We start from the raw sequence: 23,488 nt of genomic DNA, 5'->3' as shown, positions 1-23,488 counted from the left end.
AACAAAAGCCAAAAACATGTTCCCTCTTTTAGATTGTACAAATTTCCCCCAAATTGAGTTTAAATGTAGGCCTTGTTCAATTGTACCTAGGCCTTTTCGTAAACCGTATCACAGTTCCGAAATTATGCCCGTCTCATTTGCCCAGATCTGTAGTCTATTTAAAATAATACGGCCGACCACTTTTGCGAATGCATCCAGAAGTGAGATTGGCCTGTAACAGGCTGGAGTCATTATGATCCCCTTTTTTTAAAATAGGAACAAGTATGGACTCTGGCCAAATGGGGATAAATCCCTGCGTACAACATGCTTTCAAGACAGACGTTAACAGCGTGCCCCAAAAAAAAGGATTTGTTTTATATAAATCCATAGGAACACTATCTGGCCCGGAAGCTTTCCTTCTTTTACTAGCGTTGATTGCCCCAATCACTTCCTCCACCGTAAAGTCAATGTCTATTGGGAGGAAGTTAAGAGTCTGTATTCCCAGATCATAGTGTAAGGTGTCACCAGAATCCTTATCATGTAGCTTAGAAAAATGTTTCACCCATTGCTCTACACCAATAGCAATCTCAATAGAAGGAATGTTTTGGGTGCTAAAAAAGGGGCATTCACAGTCTTCCAGAAGGCCGTACCAGCTTTTAATTCTGATGCAGATTGAGGTCCCGCCAAACTTCTAATCTAATAGCCTCCTCACGGGCCTTGAGAGATATTTTGTAAGCCTTTCTGGCCAGCTTTATTTTGGCCTAGTCTCTATCTAGATTTTTGTAGGACCTTTTTCAGCACTGCATGGGCTTTAGAACAATTAGGGGGCGATTCCGATCTGGGTCGGAATGCACTCTGACCGAGCCGGATCCGGGGTGTTTCCCGACCGATCCGGACTTCTGCAGTCCGACCGAGCGAGTACGATGCGGCCGTATGCTGTCGGATTCAGTTCGGTAGGACTCCCATAGAAGTCAATGGGAGCCGGTCGGACAAAGCGTCCATGGGCTCCCATTGACTGAATGGCTACGCTGCGGACAAGTGCGCCCCCTACAGTGGGTATGCGTCGGTGCCATCCACACCATGTTGGAGAGACCCATAGGTCTCCCCCTGTGTCCGAGTCGTAAGGCTGCGAGTAACAGGGGGTTCGACCCGGACCCCCGAAGTCCAACTCCGGGAGCTATTGTGAGTAGGACGCTCCGACTCGAACCGGCTGTCCGAATCATGCATCGTACTAGCTCTGCCGTGAAATGTCTCCATTACGCGCCACGGTTTTCTTGTGACCGAATCGTACAGAGCATTTCGGACCCAGAAACGATTCAGATGGAGATTTTGAGCTTGTTCGCATCGTACTTCGACGTCCGGACCTGTGTACGACTCTGACGGAAATTCAGCCTCCGAATCGGATACGCTAATGCCGAATCCGATTCGGTGCCCTTCCGACCGAGATTGGAATTGGCCCCCTAGTGTCAAACTAACCAATTTTAGGACCATGTAATAGTTTTGCGCGTTTGACAGATACATTTTTCTTGATTGCTGATGTAATAACTAAAAAGGAATTACAAATATTGGTTGATCTAAACACACTGCAAATTCAGATTTACATTGTGTTAGGATAGTCTTTGTAAACAGCGTAGGGTCTATTCCAGGCCATTTGATTGTATATCTGTTACATTTATCTATAACAATATCCTGAACCCAGGGTTTAGAATTAATTTTACTAAGTAGTTTGTTGGTTGGTATTTCAAAAGTGACACTAATCGGAAAATGATCACTAAAAGCTTTTTTTTTTTTTTTTTTTTTTTAAACACCTTTATTAACATAATCCAAATCATACACAGCTTCCCGCCTACAACCCTCACGGGCCGGCAATGCGACAATGATGAGTTCAGTCTATAACTAGGTAATTCGATGTACACAGCCTGATGCCGTCAACCCGGGGGTACAGCGGCGTAACATCACCTCACAGTAAACAAGTAAGTAGTGGATCGTCGCTGGTGTCCTGACAGCGTGCCCGTGGGCGTCCCCAGTTGTCTTAGAGGATAGGACACGTAGGTCGAGTGCTGTAAAGTTGGGCATGTAGGTGCCTTTTTCGTTATACATCCCCCCCTCCCACCCCCTAGTTCAACTAAGAAGGAAAACACCCAAGAAGAAACCCCCAACTCCCCCCCCCTCTCGCCATCCAACCCGTTCGCTGATCCATCCACTATTGACAACGCCATGTCCAAGTTTGTGACAGTGCCTCTCTCCATCATCCTAAGTGTAACTCCACCAGAGTAGCCATAGTGTGTTCCGCCCTCGCCCCTCGATCCATCTCTCATACTATACCACTCAACTTTCGCCTTGGGGCAGCCTGGTTTCAATGCTCCACCCAGCCATCCCCCCGTCACCACAGTTGGAATCGCCCCTTCCACGACCAAAGCCCCGGGCCTGCACTGTGGGGGTGTCAGCTATTGTGAATCCTCCCTCTCATCTCCCTGCGTGGCTACTGCGTCATCTCTAGCATATCTGAAGGTGTTATATAAGCCCCAGAAGTTTTTCGGCCTACTAGTCGGGGGGAGGAGCTCGCTGTAGTGTTCAGCTTGCGTGCAACAATACACCATGTCTCTGGCCCATCGTTTTTTGGTCGGGGTTGGCCCTCTCATCCAACACTGTGCCACAGTACGTCTCGCCAACAGCAATCCCATATCCGTCAATCGCCGATAGGCCACCGGCAGAGGTTTCGAATAGCCCAACAGTGCCAAAGTTGCATCAAGCGGAAGTTCATGATCCAGTATTTTGCTGAGCTCCGAAATGATCGCCACCCAGAACTCATGGATCTTGCGGCAGCTCCACGCCATGTGTAGGAAGTCCGCCACAGGCGCGTGGCAACGCTCGCACTCCGAAGTCTGACGGAGGCTGTAGCAGTGTAAGCGCTCAGGAGTGTAGTACACTCGCTGTAAGAATTTAAAGTGGCCCAGCCTGTGCCGTCCATTCAGCGACACTTTTCTGGTGTTACTACAGCAATATGTCCACATAGAGTCATCTATCTCCCTCTCCAGGTCCCGCTGCCATGCCAACCGGGCCTTGGAAGGTTCCTGCGCCCTGTAAGAGTTGATGCTCTTGTACAAATGCGTCGTCAAGTGCCGCGGGGAAGCAGTAGCTATGACGTAGGCGAGTTCTGGGATGTCCGGTGATTCGGACATATCCGGGCCCAATACTTCTCTCAAGGCCCCTCGGAGTCTGTGAAACTGGAACCACTGCAACGTTGTCGGGGGCTCCACCCCGACAACGTTGCAGTGGTTCCAGTTTCACACCACCTGGGCCCATGTCTTGGCTTTACCGTCCGCGAACAATTCCCCCGCAGTCTTAATCCCCAGGCCGTGCAGCGCCCGTACGACATTCTTGTCCCCAATGGGGGTCAGCCATTGCAGCCACTCCACCTCCATCGCGGGGGAGTATAACAGCACTTCCTCCCTAGCCTTCAACAACGCGTTCCAGGCATGCTTTGTAGCCGAGTCCAAGACGCCCACTCGGCGGTCCCCAGGAGTGTGAACCGTGGCCGGGAGCGGGAGAGGGTCCGCAAAGAGTCGCTCCATGCGTACGTGCGGGATATTACTGTCTCCATGAATCCACGTGTGTAAGTGTGTGGCCTGGGCTACCCTACAGTACCTTTCCAGATCCGGTGCACAGAGCCCTCCCAACTCACAAGGTAGTGTGAGGGGGCTCCACCGCACACGCGGCTGCCTACCTCCCCAGGCCAAGTGTACCATAAGTTTCATGACATTCCGAAAGAAGGTTTTAGAAAGTGTTATGGGCAGGGTGGCAAACAGGAATAAAAATCTCGGGAGAAGCACCATCTTCATGATGGCTTCTCGGCCCATCGAGGAAAGCGGGAGCTTGCAACAGCGCTCCACGTCGTTCTCACACTTGCTAAAGGCCACCCCATAGTTTTCATTGAAGAGCACTTCCGGGTCTGTATGGATCATCACCCCAGGTAACGTACCGGGTCCGTAGTCCAGTTCAATGGGTAGTCCATTTCAAAGCGCTCCGTCGCCGGGGTTAGGGGGAACACCACCGATTTTTCCCAGTTCACTTTTAGACCCGAGAGGGCGCCAAAATGCACCACCTCCCTGAGAACTGGGGGCAGGTTTGATTCTGGATTCCGCACATGCAGCAGCGTATCATCTGCATACGTCGAGATAACTATTTTGTAGGACGGGAAGCTAACCCCTCGGTACCAGTGGTACTCCCGTAACGCACACGCTAGCGGCTCTGCCACAAGGGCGTATAGCAGGGGGGACAGGGGGTAACCCTGTTGCATTCCTCTGCTGATGGCAAAGGGCTCCGAAACCTGATCCCCGAGCCGCACCCTAGCCACCGGTTTCCAATACAGTGCGCCTTTCATCTGTTAGAACTGCTCGCCCAGCCCCATACGACGAAGGACCCGTAGCACGAATGGCCATTCAACGGAGTCGAATGCCTTCTCCATGTCCAGGAAAATGGCCACCGCCTTCGCGTCCTGCCGCTCATGCTGCATCGTGCCCAGCACCGTCCGTATATTATAGGCCAAGTTCCGTCCCGGTACAAAGCCAGCCTGCTCTGGGGCTACTATTTCCGGTGTAATGAGGGACAACCGGGCGGCCAGGACTTTGGCATAAAGTTTAGCATCCACGTTTAAAAGGGATATTGGCCTGTACGAGCTGCAAACATTAGGTGGTTTGCCCGGCTTTAAGATGGTTACTAACAGGGCTTCCCTCATTGTGCTTGGCATACTGCCCTCCTCGCCTACCTCGTCAAATAAAGACAGCAAGTAAGGAATGAATTTGTCCTTGAAAGCTTTAAAAAACCCCACCGTCCACGCCGGGAGCGCTGTGAACCCGCATAGCAGCCAAAGCCTCAGAGAGCTTGTCCGCTTGCATGGGTGACATGAGAAACTCCCTGTCCGACTGCGCCAGAAACGGTAGTTGAATATGTTCAAGGTAGTCGTCTATGTCGGTATCCATATCTGTGGATTTGGTCGTGTACAAGTCAGAGTAATAGTCCCGAAAAGCGGAGACAATGTCCTCGTCTGTCGAGACCGCGGACCCTCCCGGGGTGTCGAGTTCCGTCAGTCTAGGGGTACTCTTTTCATCGCGTAGTATTCTGGCTAATAGCAAGCTAGGGCATTCACTCTCTCCATAAGTTCTTGCCGAGGCGTATTTCCCCATGAAACAGACCTCCCTGTCCGCCTCCTCATTAAATTCCGAGATCAGATTTCGAAGCCTGTCCGTCACGGTAGGGTCAGGATCCGTCAAGAGTTGCGCCTCCACGACGGCTAACTGGGACTCCAGGGTATGGAGTCGCTGTCGTATGGCCTTCAGAACGCTGGAGTGCTTGGCCATGGCTATCCCGCGTATGAAGACCTTGAAAGCCTCCCAGATCGTGTGGAAGTTGTCCACGGAGCCCAAGTTCTTCTCAAAGAAGAGGTCAATCTCCTCCGCTATTTCCCCTCTGAAGGTGTCATCCAGCAGCGCATACGGTGGGAAACGCCATGTGAACTGGGGGATTCTACGCTTCGGTGTCTCTAAAACTAACAGTATCGGCGAGTGGTCAGACAGTGTTCGCGCGAGTACAGTGCACGCCACAATTCGATTAGTGATGGAATGAGAGGCCAACCAGTAGTCAATCCGAGTGTGGATGTCATGGAAAGAAGAGTAGTGTGTGTACCCACCCCTGCCCGCATTCCTACTCCTCCACACATCGACCAAATCTAGAGTCAGCAGTTCAGCTGTAAAAGCCACCGCAGCTGCCGCAGGCCTCCTCACAGGGCCCGAAGATCTGTCCAAACCAGGGTCCAGTACGAGGTTAAAGTCCCCCCCCAGAGCATGTGAGCTGAGACATATTGCCTACAACCGAGGGCTAGCCGGGAATAGAAGTCAGGGGAGTCATAATTCGGGCCATACACATTGACTACAATTAAATCATGTCCCTTTCCCTCGCACCTCGAAATAAGATAACGGCCCTCAGGGTCCGCTGTAAGCAACCGTATCACCAGCTTGGAGCGCGGGTTCACCCATGTCAATACGCCCCTAGAATACGTAGTGTAGCCCGCCGCGGTGGAGTTACCCAATAGGCCCCTGTGCTGCAGAATCTTGCTTGTGAGTGGTAAATGTGTTTCCTGAATCAAGGCCAGATCTACGTGGTGTCTCTGTAGATAATGGAGTACCTTCCTCAACTTCCTGTGGTCGTTAAGACCCCTAACATTCCAGGTTAACACTCGTAGGGTATCAGCTGGAGCGGCCGAGGCCGTCACCCGGGCGTCCGCCATTGGAAATGACATAGGGCAGAACAATAGTACATCAACACAATTCTACCAACATTTCTCAGGTCATCTAAATGGTACAGCGAACAGTTTATGAACAATCCCCCCTTTGGCACACCTCCCCCCTCCCCTCCACTAAACCCTCCCAGACACAGTAACCGCCATAGCAACAAACCCCATTCCCTCATCCACATCAAGTCAATCCAACCCCCCACCCACAGCAGACCCACCCCAACCTGGTCCGACAGCAGCTCGCCCACCCCACACCCCAACAGTCCCACCCCAACTAGGTTCAACCACCACAACAGTGTGCTTAACGCTCGGGCAGCAGGTAGCCAAGTAACATAGTCTCTACCTACGTCTCAGAACTCTCGTGAGGGCCCCCCACCCGCCCCCGCCACGCACCATAACTAGGCGTTACGCAGCAGTCCTAACTATAAAGATCGTCCGTCACGCGCTGCCCTCCACTGTATCATGCACAAGGACCCCGGTCCCGGGTCCACCACCTGCAAGGGATAAACAATTAGACACCTGCAGTAGGCCCCAACTAGTACCCGGAGCAAATGTATAACAAATCGCCACCAGAGCGGCCCCTCCCGCCCCGTAGAGCCCTTTTGCAATGTCACTTATCTGTGTAACTAGCAATGTCCCCACTAGTCAAGAAGCTTCCCGACTCTCCTCCTGGGAAAAAACAGCACTCCGCCGTCCCGAGGCATCCACACCGGAGTTACATAAAGCCATCCATCGGAGACTGTGATCAGTCCTGGTCATCCAGTCGGCTATCGGCCCCCTGCCCTCGGGGTCCTTTTCAGAGTTCGTTTTCTGTTCCTTCGCCCATTTTTTCATAGCCTGTTGCAATGCCCTCAGGTCCGTGAAGATATGAGAGTGTCCCCCCTTATTGACACACAGTTTGGCTGGGTACAGCAACGCATAATCCAGGCCCATCTCCCGTAGTCGTTTCTTGTGGGGGATAAACTGTTTCTGCTCCTCCTGAACTTTAGCTGTGAAGTCCGGATACAGCGAGATGGCGGACCCTTCATACTGCAGGTACTGCCTGGTTCTCACCAGGCGGAGCGCAGTGTCTCTGTCTCTGTAGTTGAGGAGCTTTGCTATAATAGGGCGTGGTGGCGCACCAGGTTCCGGCCGCGGGGCTAGCGACCTGTGCGCCCTCTCAACTGTGAACATGGTTGAAAACACTCCGTCCCCCAACAGTTTCGTGAGGAGTCCTTCCACAAAGCGTTCCATAGGGCCGGTGGATGTGCTCTCCGGAAGGCCCGTAATACGTAGATTGCAGCGCCGAGAGCGCGTCTCCAAATCCTCAGTCTTATCACTCGGGGCCTGCATCATCCTCTCCATTTTTTTCTGTGCTGTGTCCAGGTCCGTCTGCGCCTCCTCAACCTCCGTTATCCTTCTTTCCGCCATATCGTGCCTCTCTGCGTGCTTGTCCAGTCGTTCCGCCATGCGGTCCATTCTGAACGACATGGCATCTATTTTGGACCCCAGGGCCGAGATGCTAGTCTGGATTCCCTGTTCCATCGAGAGCAGCATAGTTTTTATGTCCGGGTCAACGCTCCGGGCTTCCTCGGTCCTCGTTGCAGGGCCATCCTCCGTGGCCGGGCTTTGTTGGAGCAGCCATTTTTGTGAGAAGGGCAACTTGCTCTGAGTCCGATCCCCCTTGCCCATTGCGCCTCTGCGATCGTCAGCAGTCCACAGTGCAGTGTAGGGGCCCCCCCGGCCGCGCACCGTGCTGTTACTTGTAGGTTCTCAGCCAGAAGTACACCTCCGCATCCCTCAGACCACCTACCGGGGGAGGCAGAAGCAAGAAAAGGCACCGGGTTCCCTCGTCGCACCTCGTGGCCCGGATGGAGCTACCAGTTAGAGCCCCCGGCTGCGTGACCTAGTTCCCACGTGGAGGGAGCCGATGACCCAAGCGGCAGCCTGGCCCAACAGATCGAAAAGGATAGTGGGGGGTCAAAATGTAGGGCCCCCAATGCTGCCCAACAGATACAGTGTCCTGTGCTGGGGCAGCCCGTGGGGGACCGGCCCGGCCCTCTGCACCGTGTCCTCAGGCCACACCGCACTAGCCGTGCAGTTCTAGGAAGTGGCGCCAGGTCTTCTAGGGGGCTGACCACCTCGCCACCCGAGGCCACCAAGGCAGCCGCTCCCGGTGTGGTCCCCGTTGGCACGCGCTCCGCCTCAAGGCCCTCGGAGGCCACTAGTGTCCGGCCTCTGCGCCACCGCCGCTCCAAGGGGGGGTCGCGGCCTCTCCCCGCCTCGCCACGCGGACTCACCGGCTCGGGGGCGGCCCGACGGGCTCCCGCCAAGAAGGATCCCGGGACCGGAGCGGTGATTGAGGGTCACTGTTTCCCCAGGGTGGCCTCCTCGCACAGACGGGGGGGGAGGAGTCTCCGTACCGGCCCCTGGCAGAGTCTGTGGCCGCACGTCGCGTGATGCCGGCCGGGCGCCGCGGTCACCCGAGCCCGCTGCTTGCGGCCCGATCTCCCAGAGACGCGAGCTCCTCTTCGCCTGGCCGCGTCTCCCGTTCTTGGGCGCCGCCGGAGCGACCGCTGTGTCCACACTCGTTGGGGAGATGGTAGGGCCGAAATTCGGTCAAAGGACTCTGCTGGGAAAGGATCCTGAAGGATAATAACTTTAGTGCGTGGCGGAGCTGTGGGACTAGGCAGCCATTTCGCTTGCCGGCTAGCTCCGCCCCCCAGACCACTAAAAGCTTTGTCATGTGTATTAAAATTACTTAGTCTACTAGTGTATCTTTTAGACACCAGGATGAAGTCAATAATAGAGCACAGCCTTCCTCCTTTAAATGTGTAAATAAATGGTACTGGAGGTGAACAAAGTTTGTTAGCGAAACCCATATCCTGTGAGTACTTTATGATATTTAGATGATCCCCGAATAAAGAATGCATAAAATGAGTAGCACAGATGGATGGGTCCCCTGTCCTAATACCAAAATTACACTTTTCCTGATGGGGGCATATTGAGGTATTAAAATCCACACCCAAATTAAACAGATGTCCTTATTAATTTCCATCTGCAATTTCTCGTTTAGTTGTTTTAAAACGTCAGTTGCATCATTCACTGGACAGTTATTATAGAAGCTCAGTAGAACAGGACAGTGTGAGTTGTCAATGTGCAGTTTTAACAACTGAAAGTAGAGGTATAAGACAGTAATATCAAGTTTTTTAACAGCCAACCTATGCGAGACATCAACACATAAGCCTCCCTTCTTCCTCCCACGGCTGAATGCAAACGGCGGGGTAATGGTACGTTTTATAGCCGTTAAAATGTACAGCGTACTGTCAACCCAGGTTTCCTGGAAGCAAAGTAGATCGTACTCATCAACAAAATTGATCCAGGGAGGGACGGAGAGATTAGCGTTCAAGCCGGCCACATTCCAAAATAACATTGTACATACACCTTTATTATCCTTTCCTTGATTTCTAACCCCCCTGCTGTTATTCACCTCGGCTGGACACATATAATGATCAACCAAAGGCGTGGGATTAAGAGTTAGATCTTGAATATTTTTTTTTTATCGTTGATTCCCTTTACTTGAGTGTTTCGTGAATTACTCTCGCTAGCCAGGCCAACAACGGTTTTATAGATAGCTTGTGGTCCAGTATATTCATGGGGAAGTGGGTTACTTGCATCACTTGTAGGTTCGGTAAAAACTTCCTGCAACTCACACTGGGTCTGTTTCGGGAACAATAGTGGGGTTTATCTTAGCTGTATTTAAACCAACCCAACTTTCCAAAGCATCAAGTGAATCAATGTCCTACAATGAAGATAATATTCCAAACCTATGGTACATGATTTTGCCAGGTGAGTTATCTAGGTCACCATGAGAACCCCTCTCTTTCCGATGTGGCTGTTGGTAATTGGGGGGGGGATAAAAATAACCCAATGGTAAGACGCTTATATCCCTAGTTGTAACACGATTATTCCCCATTATATGAAGGATCTCCTGAATCAATCTGGGTGTCCTGAGAGTCCAAATAATACAGTCACCGGGCAGCGTTTTATCCATTCTCCATACCCACCCTTCTTTTCTGACCATTTTAAATTCTCCATAAAGGGCATCTGTTAACCCGTTTTTTTTACCCAGACAAAAACGTCTTGTTCATTAGCGCTATCCAAGTGTCATGTGTCTGTGGTGAGATCCGAGGGACATTAATAAATGGTGTAGTTGCCGGGGGCAAATCCAACCTGGTAGCCACCTCGTCCTGATTACTTGGACGGAAGTGACCTATGTTCAAATTTACTCCAGATGTTGGATGAGAAGTTTCCCAACTGTAGTTGTCATTTCGGCTATTCCCTTTACTAGTAAGTACCGTCGTTGCACAATGGCCCGACGCTACTTTTATGTTACTTTGACACTTTGTTATGCCTTGATTGAGACGTGTATCAATATCTGGCACTCTAAAATTGAAATGGCTATCATGAGGGGGCAATGACTCATTACTCAAACCAGTTAGCCGGATCATTGAAATGGTTGTGTCATTCTCCGCAGAATTGGTGGTGCCTTTCTGTAAGATATTTTCAATTGATGTGACCCTTATCAGCAGGTTCTATAGGGCATCAGTAAATATTTTTGAAGACCATCTATTTTGTGCGAAAGTTTGTTGTGGTCCTCTTTACGATGGTTTCTATCATTTACTGCAGCTACTTGCCCTTTTCCCCCTTCTCTAATTTAGGTTTAACTACATTCTTCAGTTTTATTGGTGGCACCTTCCCTGAGGATTTTAGACTAATAGTATCAGTATCTTTAGCTTGTAACAAGAATGATTTCGCAGGGATTCCTGGATTTCTAGGCTATTTAAGGGGAGGCTGTTCCTGATCAGATATGCTAATATGGTCAGAAACATCCTTCACACATCCATTAACGTGATCTATTGGGCAGGGTCAGCTGTGATAATAAGATCATTTGTGCGCGAAGGGCTCAAAACTAAACGCTCAGATGGTATAGGCCCTATAACTTGGTCACCTGCCCTAATACTTGATTTAATCTTTCCTCTGCAGTATGTATCTGCTTTATGATGGCCCCCATAGCTCCCGATGGGTACTTCATTAAAAAATTATGCGTCCCACCAACCACCTATGACGTACTGGGAGCTTTACTTTTACCCATTATTCCTAATTTCCTGAATTTATATTTGATGTTATATGGGGAGGACAATCTTAGCCTAATCTAAGGCTAAATTATTGAGAATCAATTCCAGGGCCCTACTCTCGTTTAAGACAAATGGTCAAATATCCTCAGATGAAATGTAAAGATGCAACCAATCACAGTTTACCTAGGTGTCTCATGTGCGTTCCACAACGCACCACATCAACCCAAACTCACACTGACGACCTATAAGGTAACAATGCCAAAGAGATATATATGACCATACGTCTGTGGGTAATAAAAAGTCCCACTATGTTGCTGGGGAAGCAGCAAACCGGAAAGCGTCCTAAAAAATGCAACAGTGTTAATATGTGCTCACCCTCTGCTATTGAAGATTCATAGTCGAGATGCCAATAATATGGCCAAGCCCGACCTCTTCCGGCCTATGACGGGCTAAGACGGGCCAGTCTTGGACCGGACTTCGCCCTGGCCAAGCACGGGTACGCCCTGTGTGCGTTCAGCAATGCGGGACCGCGTTCCGGCTTTTATGGCATCACACCACCTCCAGGGGGCGGGGATAAAATGCTCAGTGTGTTCAGGCTAGGGACGGGCAACAAAGTCCAGGTGCCGGTACAATAGGTCTCCCGCACTTCGGGACCGCGTTCCGGCTTTTATGGTGTCACATCACTTCCAGGGGGCTGGGATAAAGTGCTCCGTGCGTTCAGGCTAGGAACAGGCAACAATGTCCAGGTGCAGGTACAATGGTCTCCCACGCTGTGGGACCGTGTTCCGGCTTTTTTGACATCACACCACCTCCAGGGGCCGGTATAAAGTGCTCAGTGGGTTCAGGTTAGGGACGGGCAACAAAGTCCAGGTGCTGGTACAATTGGTCTCCCGCACTGTGGGACTGTGTTCCAGCTTTTATGGCGTCACACCACCTCCAGGGGACTGTGATAAAGTGCTCCATGTGTTCAGGCTAAGGACGGGCAACAAAGTCCAGGTGCCGGTACAAGTCTTAAATAAATTGAAAAAAGTTGGTTTCATCATAAAAGAAAGCAAGTGCAAAATAGGAGCACCTCTGTGGATTACTTGGGTCACACCATCTCTAATAAAGGCATTAAACCCAAAGTTGATTTGGTAGAATCAGTTTGAAAGACACCCATTCAGACTAATAAAGATGAGGTCAAATCATTTTTGGGATTGGCCGAGTAGATGCAAGTGCAAAATAGGAGCACCTCTGTGGATTACTTGGGTCACACCATCTCTAATAAAGGCATTAAACCCAAAGTTGATTTGGTAGAATCAGTTTGAAAGACACCCATTCAGACTAATAAAGATGAGGTCAAATCATTTTTGGGATTGGCCGAGTAGATTCCTAAGTATATAAAAAATATCAATTTAGGTCCATCCCATTAGGTACTTGTTAAAAAAAAGGCGTACCATTTGAATGGGAGGAAGAGCATACCACTACTTTCACTAATGTAAAATGTGCCATTATCAATGCTCGATACATTGGTAAATTTGAGGTCAAACTTGAAACCATATGAACAACACACAAGTAACAAAGGTCTAGGAGTCACTCTTTCACAGAGCTATGAAAGCAAAGAAAGGATAGTGGAATTTGCATCCAGAAAATTGGTCAGTTCAGAGGCAAAATACTCCACTGTGGAGAAAGAGGCAAGGGCATATTACTGGGCCATCAATCACTTTACATTTTTATCTCTGGGGTCTGCCTTTTGAGTTGAGAACAGACCACAAACCTCTGGTATCTATTTTTCATAAAATCAAAACTGAGACATTAAACCCAGAATTTCTCAATGTTAATGTATGTTCTTGGGTCGAGAAACTGTGCAGCTGATTGCCTATCGAGACCACCTATGGATATTAAGGAAGGAGCCAAAAATCTTGAGGGAATAATTTTTTAGATTTCTATTCCAGCCATTTTAAAGTCTGAATGGAGTGATCACATGGTTGAGGATCAGGTCCTGGTAGCAGTAAGACACAGGATAGTTGAGCGTTGGCCCAAAAAGTGCAAAGATTTACCCGAGGAGTTACAACCGTTTTGCAATGGAAAGGAGGAATAGTCCATAGAAGGGAATAACCTTTTAAGATCAAGCAAAATCATACCGATGGAAGGTTTAAGGGAAAGCATTGCCAACATAGCACATGAGAGCCATTTAGGGAGGAATCTCACAAAAGTCAAGGTTAGAGCACATTATTGGTTCCCTTACAAAGATCAATTGGTGGAAGAAAAAGTTAAGGATTGTCAGGCCTGCAGTCTAAGTGACAAATTCAAGAACAGAAGCATGACACCTTTGATTCCCATTAGTGGGTCCATCATCACGTAGGACAAGTTGGGTTTGAACATAGCAGGGCCAATTCATGTGCAATGGTTAGAATATAAATACATATTCGTACACATTGATTATTATTCTCATTGGATAACCAACTAGTTTGTAAATTCCATCAATACCAGAATACGCATCAATTTCCTTACAGAGGTATATTCATCCGAAGGAATCTCTAGCACCATAATCATAGACAATGGTGCTCAGTTTGATTTAGATGAAATGATTAATTTTATTTGCTTAGTCCAAAAGCCAATGGAAGGATGGATATGGCCATATGGATGATCAAAGAAATGATCCAGTTAGTCATGGCCTCTTCCAAACCTCTCGAGCAAACTATTAGGAATATGTGGTGGCCCTACCATAACACTCCCAATGGTGCCACTGGGTTATTTCCATTTGGGATGATGAGAGGCAGGAAACCAGGGACAGAAATATCTCCCAATTGGTTATTTGGAAGCAAAGAGCTTTCGTTTAATAAGTAAGTACTAAAGGAGAAGGTGGAGAGGCATCAGGTCAAATACAAAGAGTGGTTTGGCAGGAAAGGGGGGTTGAAAAAACGTGAGTGGAAAGTAGGTCAGTGGATTTTAGTCAGAAAATCTAATTTTAGTCAGAACAAGTTTGTTAAATTCCTCAAGTCAGAGAAAATCAAGGAAGTTTTACAAAATGCTGTGATTTTTGAAAATGGAAGTATGTAGAGCATGGACAGGCTAACATCATATCCAGGAAACAGGCTTCCAACCAAACAGTATTCCGGAATGGAAACAAAAGAATCTGTGAATTACAGCCAGAGACATAAAAGGTCAGTCCATCCTCCTAGATGGCACACACATTACTATGGGAATTGGTTCAACCCTTGGTCTGTTGTTTCTTTACTAGGTATGCCATATGTCTGTATGTTAGTTTTGCTCTTTTCTTTCCTCGCAGGTCATGGACATTGGAGGCAATGTACTCAGAAGACGTAATAAAGAACTTGAAGTTATTTTGCCTACATTGATGTCTTCACAATGCATAGAAGAAAATTACTAAATAAAGAAGTACACAGTTTCATACAAAAGTATTAGAAATTGCTGACGATCTACTTAGCTGCATATTTTCAAGGACGAGACACATAACTCCTTAGCAGATGTTCCCAACTCCTTCTACTCATAAAACTCCAAAGAACAATTTTCCAATGTTTTCCCTGATGGCCATCTGTTGTCATTGCCTGTGTTCACTATCACTAAATCAATACTCAGCAGTCTGATTAACTTGTATTTCCGATTTTAAGGCACTTAAGGTTGAATGTATAAAACTAATGACAAAAACAATTTTTTATCAAAATCAGTTGCCATTATCATAGCAAATTCTTGTTTAATGAATAAACAATAAATAGATAAGGAGACTTAGATGTATAATATTCTGACATTATCAGACAAAACTGATGGAAAGTGTTTATTAAAATATTTTACAATTCAATAAAAATGTTTTCAGATGTTTTTTAGGGGGGAGGGGTGGTGTTTCAGAAGCACTATTCAGTAGCATCTGACTTGTAATGTTTTAATGTACGAGCAGATGGGTCAGTAGCATTAGTCCACTTTGGCATCCAGTAATGGCTCAGCCAATCAGAATTCCCAGGATAGTATTTCTCAAAAATCTGGCGATAGAAGTAGGCTTCTTTAGTTCTAGGTGGGTTGTAAGGAAAGGTCTCTTCTGATTTCTCCAACATTAAAGCGTCAACCTAGGTAAGAGAAAATGACACATTAGCAGAAATATTGCTAAAGCACTTTACTGTAGAATCGACTAAAAGACTTTGTAATGCAGTGTGCAGTCTGGATTCCTGGTAAATGTATTCTGATAAAATAATAGAAAATGCCAGACATGAACCAGTAAAACCAATATAAATATGCTGCATATCACTTTAAATGATTTTATCTCACCTCAAAAGTATTACAAGCAAGATGATGAATATCAACAAATAGATAGTCAGGGGCACTTTTAATCCAAAATATGGATTTTGTTTAATATAAATTACAATAAATACTAGAATAAGCCCTTCTGTCAAGTCAGCTACCTAATCGTTTCCACATCCATCCATCAGATTTTCACCCATTCATATCGAAATACTTAAATTATTGTGTGGGCTAGTCTACTGACAGGATTCACTCGTGAAATAAAAACATATTAATCGTTTTAAGAATGTTTGGCCTGACACTACACAGACCTCCAATTGCTACTACATTTGTTATATAAGACGATGGTTTACTAGAGTGAGCACGACTCTTGATTAAACTCAGCATGCTCGAGCATGAAATAAACCAGAAACATTCTTAGTAATGCATGTGCAGATAGGGACATCACGTGACGGCTTCATGTTTTGAGTATACAACATAAAAGAAAATTGCACAACCCAACTACACTCTTTTTTTTCAGTTTAAGAAATTTTTATTTGGTTTTAAGATAACACAATACAAAGCCTTACATCAGTACAAGTGAAAAATCATAACAATATGACATATAAGGCAAATATGTAAGGAGAAGCGGAATAAAGAGAGGGGAAAAAGAAAGAAAAGATAGGAAAAAGAAAAGAGAGAGGAAGGAAAAGAGGGAAGGAAGGGGCAAACAGGAGATAAAGAGAAAATGGGATCCATGTTAGAAATTAAAGAAAAGGAAAGAAGTGAGAGAAAAGTTAATGGGGAAAGCAAGTGGGTGACGTAGAGGAAATATAAGAAGTAAAGGGAAGCCAAAGAAGATCAGATTTGATTTTGAGGGATACAGAGGAAGAGGAAGCAATAGCAATCCTATGTTCATCACATATGAAGTTCCACCAGGAAATAACAGTGAGCTTAGAATTATCTTTCCAACAAGATAAAATAACTTTAAAAGCAAGAGCAATAAAAAGATCAAGCAATCGAGCATCAGGCAGTACAATATCAATATCAGTTGAAACAGAGCCTAGAAATATGTTAAAAAATGATAAAGGAGAAGAGTAATGAAAAATTTTCATGCAAATACTCCAAACAGAGTTCCAAAAGGAGAAAACAGAAGAACATTCATATAAAAGATGTTTAAGTGTACCTGTTTCTAAAGAACACGACCAGCAGAGTGAGGAGGATGATGAGAAAAACCTAGAAATACTAACAGGCGTAATAACAGCTCTATGGTATATAAAGAACAGAGATTGAGTGATGCGTGCAGAAACTGAAACCTTAAATAACTTGGACCATAAACGATCCCATACATTAACAGATAAAGAAACAGAGAGATCAGTTTCCCAGACATTCTCAACAGGTGATTTAGACCTAACAGAAGCATGTGCTAACAAAATTTTATAAACAAGGGCAGCTTTAGGTTGTTGCAAGGAAAATAAAGGGTATAGGGGAGTAGAGGGAGTAAAGGACGGTAAAGTGTCAGGGGTAGAGAGAGTAGATAAGTAAGATAGTAAAGCGGCAGTGATATTTGTGTATTCTGAAAGACAAGTTAAGGGTAAATGATACAAAGCTTGCATATCATGAAAGGAGATCAGGGAGTTGTTGGAAAAAAATTGATGCACAAAGCAAACGCCCTTCTCTTTCCAATGCTTGTAATAGAAGGATTTACCCTTATATTTGAGGAATTTGTTATACCACACAATGGAGGACATGAAAGATTGGAGGGGTGAAAGGTCACAATATTTCAAAATCACAGCACACATCATCAAACGAAGAAACATACTAGGAATTCTTATTGATGCTTGCTAGTGATGTTGGACTTGGTAAATATAGTAGTTTATTTTCTCTTCACTGGATTGCACCTTCAAAGTCTAGCTCTCTAGTTATTAGCCCTCATCTTTGGCTCAGGTCAGTCATGCTGCAGTTGGCCTTCAATTGTCACTCTATACTGTTGCTGAGTCTCATTGCTATTGTCAGAAAGATTGCTATATTAAAAATCTCCCAGGTATTGGACAACAGCTGCAAGTACAAGAGAGCGGGTTTTACTTGTCTAAAGCCCTTATCTTTAATAAGAGGAATGATTAACTTTTTACGAAGAGGGCATAAGTGTTTACAAAAGAAAATAAAGTGCACAGTGTCTTTAATAGAGAATCTGTCACAAGAACAAATCTCCAGTTCTGACTCCTTTGACCAACCTGGACGATCGGTGAGCAGGAGGTGGAATTTGTTCAATCTGAACTTAGTCAGTAAGTACCGATGATTCATGTTATTGACGATTCTCAGATAGGGTTCTATGCCACTGGAGGTAATTAATAACTGGTGAGCCCTTACTGTTGGTTTGCATAATTCCTTTTCTTCTCTTGCTAAATATACCATCTGCTTGTATGTATCCTTAACCCATTTCACATCCCCCTTCAGTAAATTATTTGGGTTATCAAACAGTTCAGGGCGACCCAGTTCTATTGTTAGTTTTTTACATAGTTCAACCAGGGGATGTTGTTACCATGCTCAAGGGCTAAGCAATCTCTAAGGATCTCATGGTTCAGCTCTAAATCAGGTTTTAACCATATTGAGATCCATTTCAACAGCGGGGCTATGGCAATGCGGTCTGCTAAATAATCCACCCCACACTCTTGGTGAAAAATATACCCAGGTGTTGACCATGGGACGGATAAAATAGATTTCAAAAACTTGTCCTCAGCCACCTGCAGCGCCTTTACGTTTTTTAACCCCCACAGGTCGGATCCATACATGGCTATTGATATGCATTTGGCGTCATATGTTTTTAGTACAGCCTGTAAGGGCTTCACCCCTAGTTTACGGGCGAAGTCCAAGACAGCCACGATAGACCTGGCAAAGGCATTTCTTTTAGCAGCTAGTTGGGGTAACCAGGAACATTTATCATCAAAAATAATCCCCAGATATGGAAATCTTGTGACCCTAGATAGAGCATTCCCTTCATAGTGCATAGTCTTAGTTTTTTTGGGTTTACTGCCCACAATCATTACATGTGATTTTAAAAAGTTCACACTTAAAGCTTCCTGAATCTCCCGTCTTCTAGTTACTAGTGCTTTATTATAAATTTTTCTTAGAGAGGCCACATTTGCCCTATTCACTGGCTTACATTTCAGGGCGTCCTTTTGCTTTTTGTTGGCTCTCGTGCAGTTTTGATCAAACCATCCCATATCAGCAGGGTCCTTGGCTTTTCCTGTACGTCTAAGGTCTAAAGAGACCTGTGTACAGATTATTGAGTAAGCCTCTAAAACCTCCTCATTCCCTGCTTCCAGGTTCAAGCACGTATCTACCTCGGGCCCTACCTTCCTTATTAAATTGTTAATAAAATCTTCCGGTATGACTCTACTCCATCTAATCCTGTGGCACTGATCTGTTGGTCGTATATCGGATTTATCCGTTCTATTTTGAGCTAATGCGGGTTTTTCGATCAGGTCAGAGACACTGAGGACCACTGGGTTATGATCGCTAAAATGCGACCAAACCGGCGAATATCCAAAGGTCTTATCCCCCAATGCAATACTAATAAAGATATAGTCAATAAATGAGTGACACCCATTCCCTTTAAAGGTTGGTATCTCCTCATCCTGCATATAAGGGAGCATCAGACCATTATCCGCCAAAATCATTTCAAGGAGGTCTCCCTGTGCCGAGTGTTCAAAATGTGTATCCCCTTGTTCTACTGGGCCCAATAAATCTAGTGCCAGACATTTATCAGGACAACCGTGAATGTTAAAGTCACCCATAACTATGATAATACATTGATTTTTATTTACCTCGTTGTAATCTGCCAAGAAAAGTTTTAACATATCCAGATGATCAGTTGTGCTAGCTCTGTCAAATGAATTATAAAAGTTAATGATTAGAATATTTCCCACCCCACTCAGAGAAATTTGTACAGCTAAGCAGTTTCTTGAACCTGTATCTAGTTGGGTGTGGGTACCCGGTATGGTAGCTGAAATTAGAGTAACCAAGCCACCCTTCGGCCTCCCCATATTAGATGGAACGGCAGGAATGAAGTAACTCGAGTAACCATCCAGACTCAAGATATTCCCTATGTCCCAGGTTTCTTGTAGTCCTATGATGTCACCCATGCTAATAAATTCTCTCCATACTGGGTCATCTATTTTATTTTTAAGCCTAGCAACATTCCAGGTTACAAGCTTTATCGGTGTACCCCTTATCCCTAGATCGCGCCTATCTACTAGGATGCCATTTTTTACTGGTATTTCTGCGCTGGGGATTCTGACTGAGGTCACAGGGATAGTAAGATCTTCTTGAGTCCCTAGTCACTCATTTTCATCTAGATTAGAAAAGGTATCAAATCTATTGAAGACTGGGACAGTAAATTCATAAGGGCCTCTGCCATTAAGTAAATCATTACGCACCGGTCTAATATTGTGTGGGGGATAAAAAAACCCAGAGGAAGTACATTTACATAGTCATTTTGAATTCTGAATGACCCAGCCTGCCTTAATATGTCGTCAACCAACCTGGGGGGATCTAAAGATTATGACGACACAGTCACCTTCTAAGCTTTTTTTTGTCTTACCCACCCAGGGCACCCTTCTGATCATCATGAAATTATTATACAAGTGCTCTCCCAAGACTGTTTTGTTAGACAGGAAATGGAGGGCCTTATTTTTTATAGAGGTCCAATGTTCATTTTGACCGCCCTCAATTTTGGGAACATTAGCAAGGATTATTGTGTGAGGGCATGCTGCTGCTGGTAAATGCAATGACAGCTCTTTCTTGTGGGGCTGTATTAGGGGATTTAAACTTCCCACTGGGCCACGGGGGCCCTGTATCTCTCCCTGAGTGGCTCCAGTAACTTTTGACACTAGTGGTGGTATACTTATTCCTGCACCCTTAGTAGTATCTTGAGGTACAGAAGGTTGGAGTGGGGTTATAGTGTCCAACAAATTATTAACTGAGGCTGTAACTACACTTAGTGAGTGAGCTGCCGATGTAGTTGGTCCCGTGTTTGGTCCTTTAGTGCTTAAGTGTTTTTCAATAACATTAAGTCGGTCATCTATTTGCTTCAACTTGGCCATTAAGGGCAATGTAAAAGACCTGAGACGTGCATCCAAGATCTTAACAAAGTCTGATATAATCCCCCCACTACAGTTCTCAATGTTTAAATCAGAGCAACCATTTATTTCTTCCCCCTTATCCTCATTGTCTAAGTGGGAGACGTTAGGTCCATTTCGTCTCAACCCAGATGTGGAGTTACTATTTCTCGGCTGTTTTGCATTTAGCCGGCTACCATGAGGAGTGTCCTTAGCCTTCCTTTTCCCAGTGACTGTTTTACTACGGTTGGGTATTGTGTCAGGTCGAGCCCTCAACTGTATTGTGCTTACAGCCACGGGAGAAGGGACTACAGTGGTTCCAGGTAGCGGGGAGGGTGATATCACAAGATTGTCTGTTGCTACTGACCCATTCGATATTGTATAGGGGTTCGGGCTATCCAACGGAGCAACAATGGGGGCAGGTTCAACACTAATTAAAGACGGGGAGACTGTTAACCTGATTGGGTCCAAGGACAATCTACGCTCTACTAATTCAATTTCTTTTGCGACCACAGATTCTACCTGTTTCAGGTAACCATCAAGAGTCCCCATACCCGCCAACCTCGTGCCTGTTTTGGTAATCACTTTGGCCATTCTAAGTGGTTAGATGCTACTAGTTAAGCCTCCCCGCATGCAGAAGGAAAATGTTTCAAATGTAAGTCACAGTATGCAATGTCCCCGCAACTCACTTACAGTTCGCGTCACCAATAACAGTCCACAAAATCGAAAGGGATAGGCCCAGCCCGGCCTCCTCTGGCCTAAGAGGGCCCGCCCTTTGCCCAGGCTTAGCCCGGCTGTGCCCGCGCGCGTCCCCCGACGCGGGGGCTCTGTGCAGTTTTAAGCACCTCCGGGCGCGGTGTGGGCGGCTTCCGCCGCTAGGGCTTCTGGGGGTTGTAGTTTGACTCGCTTTTTGGCCGCGCCGCGTTGACAGTGGGCTGCGGCGAGCGAGAGGAGGAGGGCAGTGACGGCAACAAGCAGCAACCAGCAACCAGGTAAATGGCCACCAGCAGTGTAACAAAAAGACCTCGGAGCACCCGCTCCACCGGGGCTCTGTGCAGTTTTAGGCGCCTCCGGGCGCGGTGTGGGCGGCTTCCGCGGCTAGGGCTTCTGGGGGTTGTAGTTTTACTCGCTTCTTGGCCGCGCTGCGTTGACAGTGGGCTGCGGCGAGCGAGAGGAGGAGGGCAGTGACGGCAAAAAGCAGCAACCAGCAACCAGGTAAATGCCCCCCAGCAGTGTAACAAAAAAGACCTCGGAGCACCCGCTCCACCGGGGCTCTGTGCAGTTTTCAGCGCCTCCGGGCGCGGTGTGAGCGGCTTCCACCGCTAGGGCTTCTGGGGGTTGTAGTTTGACTCGCTTCTTGGCCGCGCCGCGTTGACAGTGGGCTGCGGCGAGCGAGAGGAGGAGGAGGGCAGTGACTTCAACAAGCAGCAACCAGCAACCAGGTAAATGGCCCCCAGCAGTGTAACAAAAAATACCTCGGAGCACCTGGGTAGTGGCTAGAATAGTTAGTGGTAGTAGTGTACAAGGATTTTAGAACATTACGCCCCATGAGAGGGGAGTGCTCTAATTTGTTTTAGAAAAAACAAAAGCTTACTGGATGACACAGTAGGTTTAAACCCCCCTTGGCTTTCAGCTGCCTCTGCCTTCTTTTACAGATTTTGATACCCATGTTTAACAGTTACTGCCTTCTGTGCAGCCACAGCCTTTTTGACAAAAATGGGCAGCAGACCTGTGAAAGGAGGCAGAAGTCTGAAAGACTAATTCTTCCTCTTCTCTTCCAAATTGCCTTTTTTCGTTTTTGCAAGGCAGAGGGTGACATAGAAGCTGCAAGGAAGGAGGAGGAGTTAATTGGTGGAAGGCTTCAACTTTATTTTGGCTGTAGTGGAGAATACCAACTGCACATCTCAAATAGAAATGACCTAATTTACAACAATGTACTCAGGATGCTGCATCAGAAGAGTAATGGCAAGACCATCACTCAAACCATACGCAAGTTTTGTCAGGAGTACATCAAACATTCAGTATGCATACGGTTGTAATTTACAATGATTAACAGATGATATCAAACAGTACTACAATTAGATGTGTTTATTTGTTTAAAACAGGTGTTCAGTGATCACATTGGATACAGTAATACAATGTTGTAATCCTATTGTGGCCAACAAGAACACATGCGTGCATCAGTACTTTTGTTCAATTTCCAATGAGTGTTCGAGCTAAGCTAACAACACATACTACAGCTGGCACGTTTCGTCACAAAGGACTATTTCAAGGACCTATATGCTGGCACGTTTCGTCACAAAGGACTATTTCAAGGACTTATATGCTGGCACGTTTTGTCACAAAGGACTATTTCAAGGACTTATATGCTGGCACGTTTCGTCACAAAGGACTATTTCAAGGACTTATATGCTGGCACGTTTTGTCACAAAGGACTATTTCAAGGACTTATATGCTGGCACGTTTTGTCACAAAGGACTATTTCAAGGACTTATAAGCTGGCACGTTTCGTCACAAAGGACTATTTCAAGGACTTATATGCTGGCACGTTTCGTCACAAAGGACTATTTCAAGGACTTATATTTAACAGCAAGGAAATGCATGTAGGTTGTCAAGTATCTATTCAGTCACTAAAGCCTGATGTGAGAGGACTTTGGTATGTTGAACCAGAACATCGGTATGGTAGCCACTATCTTGCATGGCTGTTTCATTGGACAGCCTCAATATTGGGGAGAGGCTTGCCATTTTCCCTCATCCCAGCCTAT

General features: G+C 46.4%; 1 protein-coding gene across 1 annotated transcript in view; it reads right to left on the bottom strand.

The window, feature by feature from the left end:
* Positions 1-15,128: 15,128 nt before the first annotated feature.
* The window catches only part of ASNS (asparagine synthetase (glutamine-hydrolyzing)), a 241,834-nt gene continuing 233,474 nt past the window's right edge, over positions 15,129-23,488 (bottom strand). Inside the window, exon 12 of the mRNA XM_086941926.1 lies at positions 15,129-15,452. Within this exon, the coding sequence (XP_086798052.1) occupies positions 15,243-15,452 (210 nt within the window). The 3' untranslated portion in view covers positions 15,129-15,242. The remainder of the gene's footprint in view (positions 15,453-23,488) is intronic.

This window comes from Lissotriton vulgaris, chromosome 10, assembly GCF_964263255.1.
Source record: "Lissotriton vulgaris chromosome 10, aLisVul1.2, whole genome shotgun sequence".
Lineage (NCBI taxonomy): Eukaryota > Metazoa > Chordata > Amphibia > Caudata > Salamandridae > Lissotriton > Lissotriton vulgaris.
This window is presented reverse-complemented; position numbering and strand designations above follow the sequence as displayed.